Source organism: Rattus norvegicus, chromosome 5 (assembly GCF_021556685.1).
Source record: "Rattus norvegicus strain SHRSP/BbbUtx chromosome 5, alternate assembly SHRSP_T2T, whole genome shotgun sequence".
Taxonomy (NCBI): domain Eukaryota; kingdom Metazoa; phylum Chordata; class Mammalia; order Rodentia; family Muridae; genus Rattus; species Rattus norvegicus.
The window spans coordinates 141,425,942-141,439,165 of record NC_141538.1 but is presented as its reverse complement, the minus strand read 5'-3'; the positions used below and the strand labels follow the sequence as shown (position 1 = coordinate 141,439,165).

Below are 13,224 nucleotides of genomic sequence, written 5' to 3'. Positions count from 1 at the left end.
CTTCCTACTTTCCCACTCACTACTCGACCCAGAGCTCTGTAAAGATGGATAATTCTAAAATCCATTGCCATGTGAAAAGAATGAGTCCTATCTGCTGTCAGAGCTCGAGTGCATCACCGATGCCCTAGGCTGGTGTTTCCAGAGCATCTAATGGGATAGGTATGGCTTGACACCGCTGTTATTGTTCTGATGGTTATCCAGTGTCTGGCCCAGTCACTTTTGGGACTCCGTCGAAGGGGCTAATATGGTCTGTCTTAGTGAGGGTTCCTACTGCTGCAGTGAAACACCATGTCCAAAACGCAACTTGGGAGGGAAGGGTTTATTTGGTTTACACTTCCACACCACAGTTCCTCATCAAAGGAAGCCAGGACAGGAACTCAAGCAGGACAGGACAGGAACCTCAAGGCAGGGGCTGATGCAGAGGTCAAGAAGGGGTGCTGCTTCCGCCGGGGCAGCCATCTTCCAGTAACTCGCCAAAATGACGAACACAAAAGGAAAGAGGAGGGGTACTCGGTATATGTTCTCTAGACCTTTTAGGAAACATGGAGTCTTTCCTTTGGCCACATACATGCGAATCTACAAGAAGGGTGATATTGTAGACATCAAGGGAATGGGCACTGTTCAAAAAGGAATGCCCCATAAGTGTTACCACGGCAAAACCGGAAGAGTCTACAATGTCACCCAGCATGCCATGGGCATCATTGTAAACAAGCAAGTTAAAGGCAAGATTCTGGCCAAGAGGATCAATGTGCGGATTGAGCACATCAAGCACTGAAGAGCAGAGACAGCTTCCTGAAGCAGGTGAAGGAGAACGATCAAAAGAAAATGGAAGCAAAAGAGGAGGACACCTGGGTTCAGCTGAAGCGCCAGCCTGCGCCACTCAGAGAAGCCCACTTTGTGAGGACTAACGGAAAGGAGCCTGAGCTGCTGGAGCCCAGTCCATACGAATTCATGGCCTAATGTACACAAAGGAAATAAAGGACCCGGACTGCAAAGTCTTCTCCTTAGGTTGAAAAAAAAAAAAAAGAAGGGGTGCTGCTTACTAACTTGCTTCCCATGGCTTGCTCAACCTGCTTTCTTAAAGAACCCAGAACGCCAGCCCAGGGGTGGCCCCACCCACAGTGGGCTGGGCCCTTCCCCGTTAATCACAAGTAAGAAAATGCCTTTCAGCCAAATCTCATGGACATATTTTCTCAACTGAGGCTCCCTCCTCTCTGATGTCTCTAGTTTATGTCAAGTTGACATAAACTAGCTAGTGCATGGGCTTTAGGAAAAAAAAAAAAACCTCTGCATTTAAAGATGGTTACCATGGCATCGCATGTTCTATAAACAAACTGAATGCTTAGTTTGCCAATGTGAGCAAATTGGTTGAGCTCACTCTGTGTCTAGATAAAAGCAGATGATAATCTCTGCCTCAAAATGTGTGTGTGTGGGGGGGAAGGGCTTCATGGAAGATTCATGGACCAAGATGGTGCTGTAGGAGACATATAAAGCTCTATTCGAGGTAGCTTGGTGGTATATAACCGAAATCTCAGTACTGGGTTGCCTGTGGCCTGGAGTGCATAGTGAGATAAACAAACAAACAAACAAATGTGATCTTACTCTTTTGTACTGCTAATGAGAACCTATAACTTAAATATTACTTTAGAATAAGAATATAGCAAACACTTTACCCAAAGAGTCAGATGGTAAAGTATCGTAAGCCCTAGGAGGAACAGGTCTCTTCCTCTTGTAACATGAAAGCAGACAGACAACAGAAAAGGAACGGATGTGGCTATACTTTATAAACTTCGTGATACTGAAATTAATTTCGTATAATTTTCATCTCTCATGAAATATTGTCTTGATCCTCTGCCTCACCCCCGTTCAAAATATAAAAACCATTCTTGGCTCCCGAATTGGCCAGAAACAGTTGCCTGGACAGTTCGGACCATAGAGTGTTGGTAGTGGATCAACTGCCATCAATATCCCGGTGGATTAGACGAAGGTTTGTTTCCTCCAGCACCGCGAGGCCCCAGTACACTTGCAGGACGTTGTAAGACAGCCCAGAAGAGGCGGAGCCTGCAGCCTTAGCTCACAGAGACCCGCCCCGACTATGGGGAGGGGCGACGGCGGCGAGGGGGCAGGCCGAGCGCCGGCTTCCGGCGGAAACGGGCGCGAGCAAGATGGCCACCACCAAGCGTGTGCTGTACGTGGGTGAGCAGGCGCGGGAGCTAGATGTAGTCCGGGCAATGTGGGAAAAGGGGAGAGCAGCCGGGGCCTGCTGGGCCTGAGGGTGTGAGCCCGAGATGGAAGGATCATTCCGGTGACCTTCCTAGTCCTCCAAGCTCACAGGAACCCCGACGAGTGATCAGAATTATGGGCTTCCAAATCCTTCCCGCCCATTCGTTTTACAAACATTCAATGCGGAAAGTCTGGGTTTCTGCCCTAAAGGAAGAAGTTACCTTACTATCTGGAAGAAAGTGGGAAATAGCCTGAACACCGTAGCGCTGTAATAGGGACTAACAATGATGACAGGAACTTGGGTGAGGGCAAACTTTCTGTTGCCGGGACGCAGAAGTTGAGCAGGAGTTGGGCAAGGGGTCAGAGTAGAGGCAAAGCTGTTCGCTACACGGGAGCCGAAGCCCAAAGGTGTAAAATAGCCTGACGCCTAGGGGCAGCTGGGTCATTTTTCGAGAAACCCAGGAAAATTGGGGAAAACAAGATGGGAGATACAAGAGAGATCAGCGAGGGTCGGATGATAGCCCTGTGTACCCTACTAAGGAGCTCTCGCTTTATCTTGAGGACAGTGACAGTTAAGACTTTGAAGTATAAGAGAACTAATGGATTCATTTCCACTTTCTCAAAATATTTGGTTGGGGGCAGTTTGGAGGAAGGGAATAGAGGCAGAGGTCAGTTATGAAGCCATTGCAAGAGTCTTGGAGATCGATTCGGATCTGTTTGAAAGGAGATTGGAGAAAGGAGCATAATGTGGGTAGGCTGTAGAGAGAGGTGTTTGTGTAGACAAAGGGCTGGATGGAAAGATTCCTCCCTTTGCCTGTCATGCCAGTGACAGGCAGAGTCCCTGCAGGGACTTTTGAGTGTGGAGGACAGCAGCTCAGAAGGTCCTTGGCTTATTTGCAGGTGGGCTGGCAGAAGAGGTGGACGACAAAGTTCTTCATGCGGCTTTTATCCCTTTTGGAGACATCACAGATATTCAGATTCCTCTGGATTATGAAACAGGTGCGTCATTTGGGTATCTTTAATGTTCTTTACCCTCCTGCAGGAAAAGAACTAAAGCCACATTGAAGTTCTAAATTTGCATTCTTAGACTGGAGGTTTAGCTCACAAGTAGAATTCCTGCCCACCATGTGAGGCTATGGGTTCAGTTCCCAGCACTAATCACAGAGAAAGGCAGAGGGGGAGAGAGGCACAGTGGGACTAGCAAGATCTTTAAACTCTGAGTCTAGGCAATCTACCCGTCCTCCCATCCCCCCCCTTCCCCCCCCCAAAAAAAACCAGTACAGTAGTTGATGACCATGGTGGCACATGCCTGTAAACCCAGCAATTCAGAGAGAGGCTGAAGCAGGAAGATAGAGTTTAAGGTCACTCTGGGCTGCATAATGAGACTCACAGCAAAAACACATGCAAGAAATGTTTACTGACTTCCTAATGGACTGTGTAATCAAGTTGACACTATTGTGTGTGGGCTTCTTCTTAGATCAGAATTTGTCTTGGGGTAAAACTGAATATCCTTACAGATTTTAGGATTTATGTACAGTTGATCAAATTATATATTTGGTTGATGGCTTTTTTGTTGTTGTTGTTGTTGTTGCCTGTTTCAAAATGTTCTAACGGTGTTGTATAGGCTGGCCTCCAAACCGATTAGCCTTCTGCCTTAACCTCCTGAGTAGTTGGCATTACAGGTCATGCTGTGGCACCTATATTTGGATAAATAGTGGATGTGCTAAATAACTTACCTTGCCAGCTGTACTGCATGAGAAGTTGACGTTCAACGTGTAGCTTTATCCATAGAAAATGTTCGTTATTGCTTCGGATAGTAACAGAGATCAAAGGGGGAGGGTCCTTCTTTATACATCGTGAATGGGTAGGTTTTCTGTTTTCTGGACATGGTATGGACCGACTTCTTTGTGACTGTTCTCTTTTCTTCTGTTGCCTCACATGGCAATTACCTATGCCTTTGTGTTTATTTCCTTTTTTGCAGAAAAACACCGAGGATTTGCTTTTGTGGAGTTTGAGTTGGCAGAGGTGAGACTTTTGTGCTTTGTTTAGTCTTCGGTTCCTACAGAGCAGCAGTTCTCAACCTGTGGGTCGAAACCCCTTCGGGGGTTGTATATCAGATATTTACATTATGGTTCATAACGGTGGCAGAATTACAGCTATAAAATACCAACTAAATAATTGTATGATTTGAGGTCACAACGGCTTGAGGAACTGTATTAAAGGGTTGAGAACTATTGCTATAGAGGAAGCTGTTTTCCATTTATTTAGGTTCCGGGTCCTAGGGTAATGCTTTCAGAGGTCCAGAAATGCGGTTTAAAGCAAGGTTTCCTTATTAGACAATGGTCTGTCAATAATAGCTCAGACCCACCGTCAGACCCTGCCTGTGTTGCTCTGCAGGGATCTTCCGGCTCTGTTCATTGAACATTCTTGCCTGGCATTGGTGGTAATTATCTCTTATGCCTTCAGCTAGAAAAAAGATTATGGTGCTGTGAGCTCAAAAATTGCCCAAGAAGTATTGTTGGTCACACACCCAACCTAGGCAGGAAGTACAGAGGTGACTTTTTCCTGTGTATTTTGCTACCAAGTGTGCGTTTAGACACACAAGAGTATTCCACTACAAGCCTAAACTTACACCTCATATTTCCTTGGCAGGATGCTGCAGCAGCTATCGACAACATGGTATGGCTGGGAGTCCACATTCTAACCGAAGGTGCCTTTTGCTGGTTCAGAGGGTCCTTGTTCAGACACTGGTATTCTGAATCTCTGAGGTGTCAGGGTTGGGTGGGAAGGTAAAGATTGCCATCAAGTAAGAGTAGCCATTGTGGACCGATCACTGGTAAAATTAGTTCCTGCCCAGGCGCCTCTCCATTTACTAGGGTACTTCCTGCTCATCCTCCTGGCTTGTCTTTCACTGGCCGCCCTATGTGATGGCAAGTGGCAAATACAGTCCCAACTGAATTGCTCACTGAAACAGCAAATATATGCAAAGGGGAAAGGTTTCGTGCAATGTTAGATCATTAGATAACAATTAGTTGTTATTATTATTATCAGTTAATTAGTTATTAGTTATTATTAGTTAACAATAGAGAGGGGAGATTCAGGAAGAGTTAACCAAAGGCCATACTATTGACTCGGAAGGAAACAGCTGGGAGAATCCTTGGAAATGCCGGCGCTCTTAAAGATGTGCGACCTAAGACACCTGTGCGTTGTTGTGTCAGATGAAATTCAGAGGCGTCACATCCTGTGTCTAGAACTTGGCTGGAAAAAAAATCTGTAAAACTATTCATCCCTGGTTACATGTTTCCATTAGAAATCTGGCATAACTGATTCTATTTTTTTTTCTTATTTTTTTCTACATAACTGATTCTAAATACTAAGAAATTTACACTTTCATGTTTTTCTGGTATCATCATAACATCCTAATAGAAGACCTTTTTTTTTTTAGTTTTTGCCACAGAGTTTTCACTGCTGCCTTAAGGTTCACATTAAGTGGCCTTTCCTGGTGCTGATATCTTGGTGAAGTTCTTTATTCATTGTTCTCTGCTACCCAGTCTCCATGTATACTATTTCAAAGCCCATCTTGCTTTTAAAGGGGAACTCGGGGTCTACGTACCCTGTTGCTTGAGTCCCTTGAGCTCAGAATTACCTTAGTAGTGCAGATCTTTGGTGGTATTAAAGGTTTGCAGCAGCTCCAGGGAGGAAGTACCTTGTAATTTTCTTCCTTGATAATGTTGGTGGTGAGAACATAGTTTTCATTGCTAAGGGATCCAGGATTAAAAGGAAACACTAATCAGGTCTCAGGAGTAAATGAAAAGCTGCCAGAGTTGGTTTTTTGTTTATTTGAGGCAGGGTTTCTCTGTATAACACTGGCTGTCCTCAAACTCTAAACCAGGCTAGACTTGAACTCAGAGATTTACCTGCTTCAACCTCTGAGTGCAAGGATTACAGATGCCTGTCACCACCACCTGGTTGCTGCCAGAGTTTTGTAACCTGACAGTTTAAGCGACTGGATTTACACTCTTTCCAGAATGAATCTGAACTCTTTGGACGGACAATTCGTGTCAATTTGGCCAAGCCAATGAGAATTAAAGAGGGCTCTTCCAGGCCAGGTGAGTGGGGCACCTCAGAGTCCTTGTCAGGTCCTCTGGTTTGCCCTTCTTTGTGTGCATGTTCAGTGCTGGCTTCTGGTAGACAGGAGTGAGGACAAAAGGGTGGTTTACACTGTGGAGGGTGTATATTATGAGTGAACAGTGGCAAAGCCAGAGTAATTGGTCGTCTTCTGAGAGAACCCTGTCTGGTGTCCTCCAAGTTTTCTTGGTACTCCATTCCTAGAAGCTATATCTTTGACGTAGCTTTTTCCGTTAGTGCTGCTAAGAGCCTGTCCTCTAGGGATTCTCAGTGGGAACTTGGTCTTGAGGATTCTGCAGGGGAACTTCTCTGGGCTAGAGGACGACAAAGATGATCAAAGCAGCTGCCAGCAGTTGAGGAATAGTATGAATTTCTTAACTTTTGTGTGTCTTTTCCGTCTAGTTTGGTCAGATGATGACTGGTTGAAGAAGTTTTCTGGGAAGACTCTTGAGGAGAATAAAGAAGAAGAAGGACCTGAGCCTCCCAAAGCTGAAGCCCCAGAGGTGAGAGTGCAAGGGACGCTTCCCTCCTGAAGGCATTCTGTGCTCAGGTTGTGATGGGGGCTTGCAGACCGAGCATTTATCAAAGTGCGGTGGGCACGTGGTGCACTTAGAGCTCAGCGAAGGCGGTGCGGGGGGTGAAGGGGTGCAGCTTTGGGAGCTGTGTTTGTACTACTCCCCCGCACCCCACCAGGCAGCCCTCCTATGCTGAGGGCTTTAGCTCCTTGCTCTCTGTCTTGATTTTGGACTCCTGCAGAGGTAACAGGACAGGTAGTGTTGCTTCCCTTTATCTGTGTGTTCTGGGTTTGCCTATGCAGTGTGGCCCTGGCACATCTGGTTCTCAGCTCACCTCCCTGACCACTGCTGCAGGACTTCAGTTCCTCTGTGTACCCTGTGAGGTTTATAATGGCGTGTGGCTTTTCTGTCCTCTCTCAGATGACGTCACTCTTGCTGTCTGCAGCCCTCCTGTGCTGTACTGTCAGCTTCGATGGCCTCTGTTTCTAACATTGGACTTCAGTTTCCGGCTGCAAGTCTCATTGTGGTTTATTTTGCCTTGAGTGGATGCTCTCCCTTATCCTGCTCTCCTGTGCTCTTAATCTTGGTTACTATCTAGCCACACAGTTATCTAAGCCAGAATCTGTATGCGGACTTAAAGTAGCGCTCACAGTGGAGTTCCCCGGATCATCTGGTCCCTTCTTTACAGCAGTAGAACCAGTGCATCATCACGCTCGGGTGCTTTCTTGACAGCCTTCCTTGTTACGAATGTGATCTGGGTCTGACCTGGCCTTTTGTTTGGGTGATTTCAGTGGTTTGTGGCTACAGTCTTGGATCTTCCAGTCCTTTCCCAAGGAAGGTAGAATAATCTTTCTGGAGCACAGATCCAATCATTCACCCTCATGCTCCAAGCTTTTCACTCCCCTGCCATGTATCTCAGGGCATAAGGGCTTCCAGGTCCCTCTTGTCTATCTTTTCAATGTCATTCCGCTTCCCTGCCGTGTAGTCCCTACTCGGCACTCAGTGAAATATTGTGTTTCCATGCACAATGTTGCTTTTGCACAGGATACTCCAGTGCTGATTGCCCGTTTCTGGGTAATCTGTTTAATGAGCTAGGGCTCATTAAATCTATGTATATGTGTACAGTATATAGTAAATGTAATATATATCTAACTGCATAAACTTGAAGGAAGAAAGTAGCTTCAGGTCTTAACTCATCTCTTCCTTCAAGACCCAAGCAATACAGCAAGAGCTGCATTGTTGCTGCCGTGGTATTGCTAGTCCCAATGGAAACAGCAGTAGTTAGAGCATCGCATGATTCCTCGGTGTGCCTCAGCTGAGCCAAAACCAATGTGATGTTTGTTCCCTATCGGCTTTCCTCTGCTTTTGTCTCCCCTACTTAAATACAAGCAAGTCTCAGCCTCTTGTGCTTTGAGCATTTGGACGCCATCAGAAGGGCTTTCCCATGCTTCCAGGGTGGCCTGTGACAGTGACAATTAGGCATGTAAGAAAGCAGTACTGGGCTGCTGTAGTAAGGTAGATGACAACCTAGGCACTGACGATGAGGGGGTGAGTATTCTGACCCAGCGAGTTGCAGGACAAGGGAGGCGAGCAGGCATGTCTGAGGGGGATCGTGAAGAGATCTGCCATGGCTAGGGGTCCTGTTTTACAGTGCTGAGTGAGGTTTCCTGTCACTGGGTGTCTAGTTGGGTATTGTGACCATAGTTCCTGCCTCCTACAGCCCTGTCAGGGTCCAAGACCTTACTGTCAGCATCCATGTTCAGGCTGTTTGATGGCACTATGTTGTGATGATATGTTGGGAAGATTACTTGTGCACCTACTTAGGGAATTAGGCGTCCTCTAACTAGCATTTTATTTCTGCATCTAGGGAGAGCCCGCTGCAAAAAAAGCCCGGTCAAATCCTCAAGTGTACATGGACATCAAGATTGGGAACAAGCCAGCAGGCCGAATTCAAATGCTCCTACGGTCTGACGTTGTGCCCATGACAGCAGGTAAGCAGACCTGTGCTCAGACTGGCAGTGAGCCGATGGCTGAGCAGTCTCCTCCCAAGGTCCTCGCCGCCTCAGCTCTTAGGCCTTGGCATTGTTTCTGACCTCAATTAATCTGTGGCATCTAAGATCCTAGGATCTAGTAACAGAGGTCAGAGCAGTTATGGAAACTCATTAGTTGCTGGTTTAGTTTTTTTTTTTTTTTTTTTTGGTTCTTTTTTTCGGAGCTGGGGACCGAACCCAGGGCCTTGCGCTTCCTAGGTAAGCGCTCTACCACTGAGCTAAATCCCCAGCCCCTGGTTTAGTATTTTTTAATAGTAGAGGTTTCTTTTTCTTTTTTAAATAACTGGTAAGATTATCATTTAAAAGATTGTATCAGACACATTATCCCAACAGTATTGCATGTAGCTCTATGTTCCAAAAGCAACTGATACTAATTTCTAGTTCATTAAAATATTGACTTATTCTTTAACGTAAATTTTTTTATTTATACATTTAGTTTAAGTACTTATCACAAAATTTGCTTTGAAAACTCCTTAGTCCCCTGTAATAAGAGACCAATAACCCCATTCCTGCCCTGCTGTCAGCACCTCAGAGGCAGCCAGTTTCGTTTCTTAGCTGGTTGTCTTGGTTTTAACTTCCACATTGAAAGATAATAGCTTTATACTCACCCCCCCCCCTTTTTAATTATGCAAAAATTATTTTCAGTTTAGGTATTATCTTCTGATTTACCACTCCAGAAAAGGAATTATTTTTCCCTGCCTTCAACACCCCCACATCTTTCTTGGTAGTCACTTTAATTTTGGTTAGGCTGCTTATGAGTACCTGTAACTTTAGCTTCAAGGAATTGGGTACTCTCTTCTGGAACCCACTTTCTCAGGCGAATACTCACATACAGACACACCACACGGCCATTATTTAAAACAATCATTGTGGCCTGGTGTGGTGCTGCATTTGGAAGGCAGAGGCGGGCAAATCTCTTTGAGTTCTAGACCAGCCTGGTCTACATAGAGTTCCAGAACAGCCAGAGCTACACAGTGAGGCCCTGTGTCAAAAGCAAATTATTCTTTATGAGTGTGTGCACATGTGGAGGTTAGGGGACAACTTTTACAGTTCCGGGAAAGACATGAAGAAATGTTCGCTCACTCTAGTTAGGGAATCGATGGACGTAGCAAAGAAACAACACCATGAAGTTGAGGGTGGTGAGCATGAGTTTATTGTGGTTACCCCGGGAGCATGGCAGGTAGTTGCTTACAGAGCAGAAGTTGACTCAGAGCAACTTGATAAGTTAGGAAGTGGTTTCCAGGCAGCTCCAGTTGTCAGAAAGCGTCTCGGCGGTCCTTCCTGCTCAGGGAAGAGAGGGTCCTATTACACCCGGTCAGTTTCAGGGACTTCTTGATGCTTTTGAGTTATTTACTTCCTATGTTCCCTGCAGGACAGACAGTTTCACCTCTGTTTAGAGCATCCTGAATCTTACTGAGCTTCCCTGACCTTTGACCTCAAACTCAGGTCACCAGGCTTGCACAGTAAGTGCCTTTACTTGCTGAGCTGTCTTACTGGCCCTGGATTCTTTTTTTTCTTTTAAAAAACAAACAAACAAACAAAACTCACTTCACCAACACTTGAGTGTGATTTGGGGATGCAGCAGAGAGAGAATGCACATGTTCCATCTAACCTGAGTGCCATGTGGTTATTGAGTAAGTCAGCGTCGTGACAGCTTAGAGGAACATGCAGTGAGACTGATCAGCCCTCTATGCGTGGATCCTCATCTGTGAATTGAACCAATCACAAAGCAGAAGTACGTATGGCCAGTCAAATGGCTCAGCAGCTTAAAGTACCTGCTGCCGAGCTGAGAACCCGCGGTCAGACCTAGGGCCCAGATGATGGAAGGAGAGAACCATGCCCTGTGAGCTGTCCTCTGACCTATATACACCTGCACACACGTGCATATACACAGTAAATAGATGTAATAAACACATTGGAGGGCAGCATTGCATCCCTACTAAGCATACGTGCATTGTTCCCATTACATATCTGAGATAATAGAGTGTAACAACCGTTTATGGAGGAGCATTCGTACTGTCATGGGTCATAGATAATGTAGAGAGGGTAGGAAAGATGCGGGATCCACGAGGGCTCTGGGAACCATCGCACGTGCATACCCAGGAGGAGCTGTGCAAAACTAAACAAGTAAAACAGGTTTCATGTTTTATTTTTCTGCCTTTCATACCCCACCACCACCACCTTTGCCTTTCTAGGCAGCTACCTTAATTTTGGTTAGGAAGCTAGATTGTCTTTAACCCCAGCACCTTTTCCTGTTTCAACACCAGAGAACTTCCGTTGCCTGTGCACCCATGAGAAGGGCTTTGGCTTCAAGGGAAGCAGCTTCCACCGCATCATCCCCCAGTTCATGTGCCAGGGCGGTGACTTCACAAACCACAACGGCACAGGGGGCAAGTCCATCTATGGCAAGAAGTTCGATGATGAAAACTTCATCCTTAAACACACAGGGCCAGGTAAGCACTAATTCCGCTGTGGCGAGCGAGGCGGGGCCAGGCAGATGCCCGTGACTGCAGGCCTGGGCTGATTGGCCAGCCACTGAAGAGACACATGCTGGGACGAGCTGCCTGCCTCTCTCCAGTCTTGGACTCTTCCCTACCTTCACATTGGTGTTCCCTGCTAGGGTAGAGTTTGGTTATCACTGCAAGCTCCCTGTACCCTCAGCCTCTCTGTGCCCTCTACTCCTAGTCCCAATCAAAGATCATGGTCGGCCTGGTTTTCTTCTGAGAGAGACTTCCATATTGATCTGAGGTCTTGCCTTGTACCTACCACAGATGCATGCTCTGACTGCATCCTATTACAGAGGCCATCTGTCCTCATGGACTGGGGTCTGTCCCTCTGCCACTGAGGATCTTCATGTCTCCTCCTGGCTCCCTTTACCTCCTATATGTGTTCCCTGTTTAGCTAGTTTGGTCCATACATGTCCAAGCATGTAATCGCAATCTTAAACAGAAGCCATCTTTGGACTTCTCTTTTTCTTTTTCTTTTTTTGGTTCTTTTTTTCGGAGCTGGGGACCGAACCCAGGGCCTTGCGCTTCCTAGGTAAGCGCTCTACCACTGAGCTAAATCCCCAACCCTCATCTTTGGACTCTCATTTCTCCTGCCAGCTGTCATCTTGACTCTCTAATCGACTTTTTAGCAAAACTTAGAAAAAATGTGCACGCTCACTGCCTTCATCCTTCCTGAGCACTTCTATCTAGACTTTTAGCCCCAGCTGGCCTCTCAGGCCTTCCTCACTAAGCATACTAACCAGCTTTTTCGCCAGAAGCCGGTTTTCCACCTCAGCTTCGTCCACCCCTGGCCACACGCTATGCTGTCAGCCCTGTGCTCCTTGTCTCTCCTTTGCTCTGACCTCTTCCTGTAGCTTCACCTGCTCCACCACTTTTCTGTCTGCTTCCTCCTTCGATTCCTGAACATGATGGTGGCTCAGAGATCAGTCCATTTCTCCATAGAAACCTGTTCACTGCACGCACCTCTGTTCTTCCTGATTAGTGCAGTCACAGCAGAAGACACAGAGCTATTCCACCATGTGCCCGCCACACGTAGATGCAGCAGTTAGAAATGGACAGGCTGCCGCTGGCAGTTGAGATGGTGCAGACAGCAGTGCTGGTGCTCACACAGTTTCCTGAAACAATGCCTGGGCTCCCACTGATTCACACTGGAGTCCCACTGATTCACACTGGGCTCCCACTGATTCACACTGGGCTCCCACTGATTCACACTGGGGTCCCACTGATTCACACTGGGCTCCCACTGATTCACACTGGGCTCCCACTGATTCACACTGGAGTCCCACTGATTCACACTGGGCTCCCACTGATTCACACTGGGCTCCCACTGATTCACACTGGAGTCCCACTGATTCACACTGGAGTCCCACTGATTCACACTGGGCTCCCACTGATTCACACTGGAGTCCCACTGATTCACACTGGGCTCCCACTGATTCACACTGGAGTCCCACTGATTCACACTGGGCTCCCACTGATTCACACTGGGCTCCCACTGATTCACACTGGGCTCCCACTGATTCACACTGGAGTCCCACTGATTCACACTGGAGTCCCACTGATTCACACTGGAGTCCCACTGATTCACACTGGAGTCCCACTGATTCACACTGGGCTCCCACTGATTCACACTGGGCTCCCACTGATTCACACTGGGCTCCCACTGATTCACACTGGGCTCCCACTGATTCACACTGGAGTCCCACTGATTCACACTGGGCTCCCACTGATTCACACTGGAGTCCCACTGATTCACACTGGGCTCCCACTGATTCACACTGGGCTCCCACTGATTCACAC

The 13,224-nt window shown here is 46.9% G+C and overlaps 2 protein-coding genes and 1 pseudogene across 5 annotated transcripts in view; 2 read left to right on the top strand and 1 right to left on the bottom strand.

The window, feature by feature from the left end:
* Positions 1-442: 442 nt before the first annotated feature.
* LOC148006032 (large ribosomal subunit protein eL21 pseudogene) lies at positions 443-982 on the top strand (annotated as a pseudogene).
* A 1,160-nt stretch (positions 983-2,142) lies between these two features.
* Positions 2,143-13,224, top strand: part of Ppie (peptidylprolyl isomerase E) — a 12,752-nt gene continuing 1,670 nt past the window's right edge. Inside the window, 8 exon segments of one of the 4 annotated variants that reach the window (NM_001395727.1) lie at positions 2,143-2,188; positions 3,124-3,222; positions 4,205-4,248; positions 4,876-4,902; positions 6,251-6,332; positions 6,754-6,854; positions 8,734-8,857; positions 11,185-11,370. In NM_001395727.1, coding sequence (NP_001382656.1) covers positions 4,900-4,902; positions 6,251-6,332; positions 6,754-6,854; positions 8,734-8,857; positions 11,185-11,370 — 496 coding nt within the window. In that variant the 5' untranslated portion in view covers positions 2,143-2,188; positions 3,124-3,222; positions 4,205-4,248; positions 4,876-4,899. 4 annotated transcript variants of the gene reach the window in all.
* Bmp8b (bone morphogenetic protein 8b) overlaps positions 10,048-13,224 on the bottom strand; it is a 25,885-nt gene continuing 22,708 nt past the window's right edge. Inside the window, exon 7 of the mRNA XM_087550979.1 lies at positions 10,048-10,198. Within this exon, the coding sequence (XP_087407105.1) occupies positions 10,106-10,198 (93 nt within the window). The 3' untranslated portion in view covers positions 10,048-10,105. The remainder of the gene's footprint in view (positions 10,199-13,224) is intronic.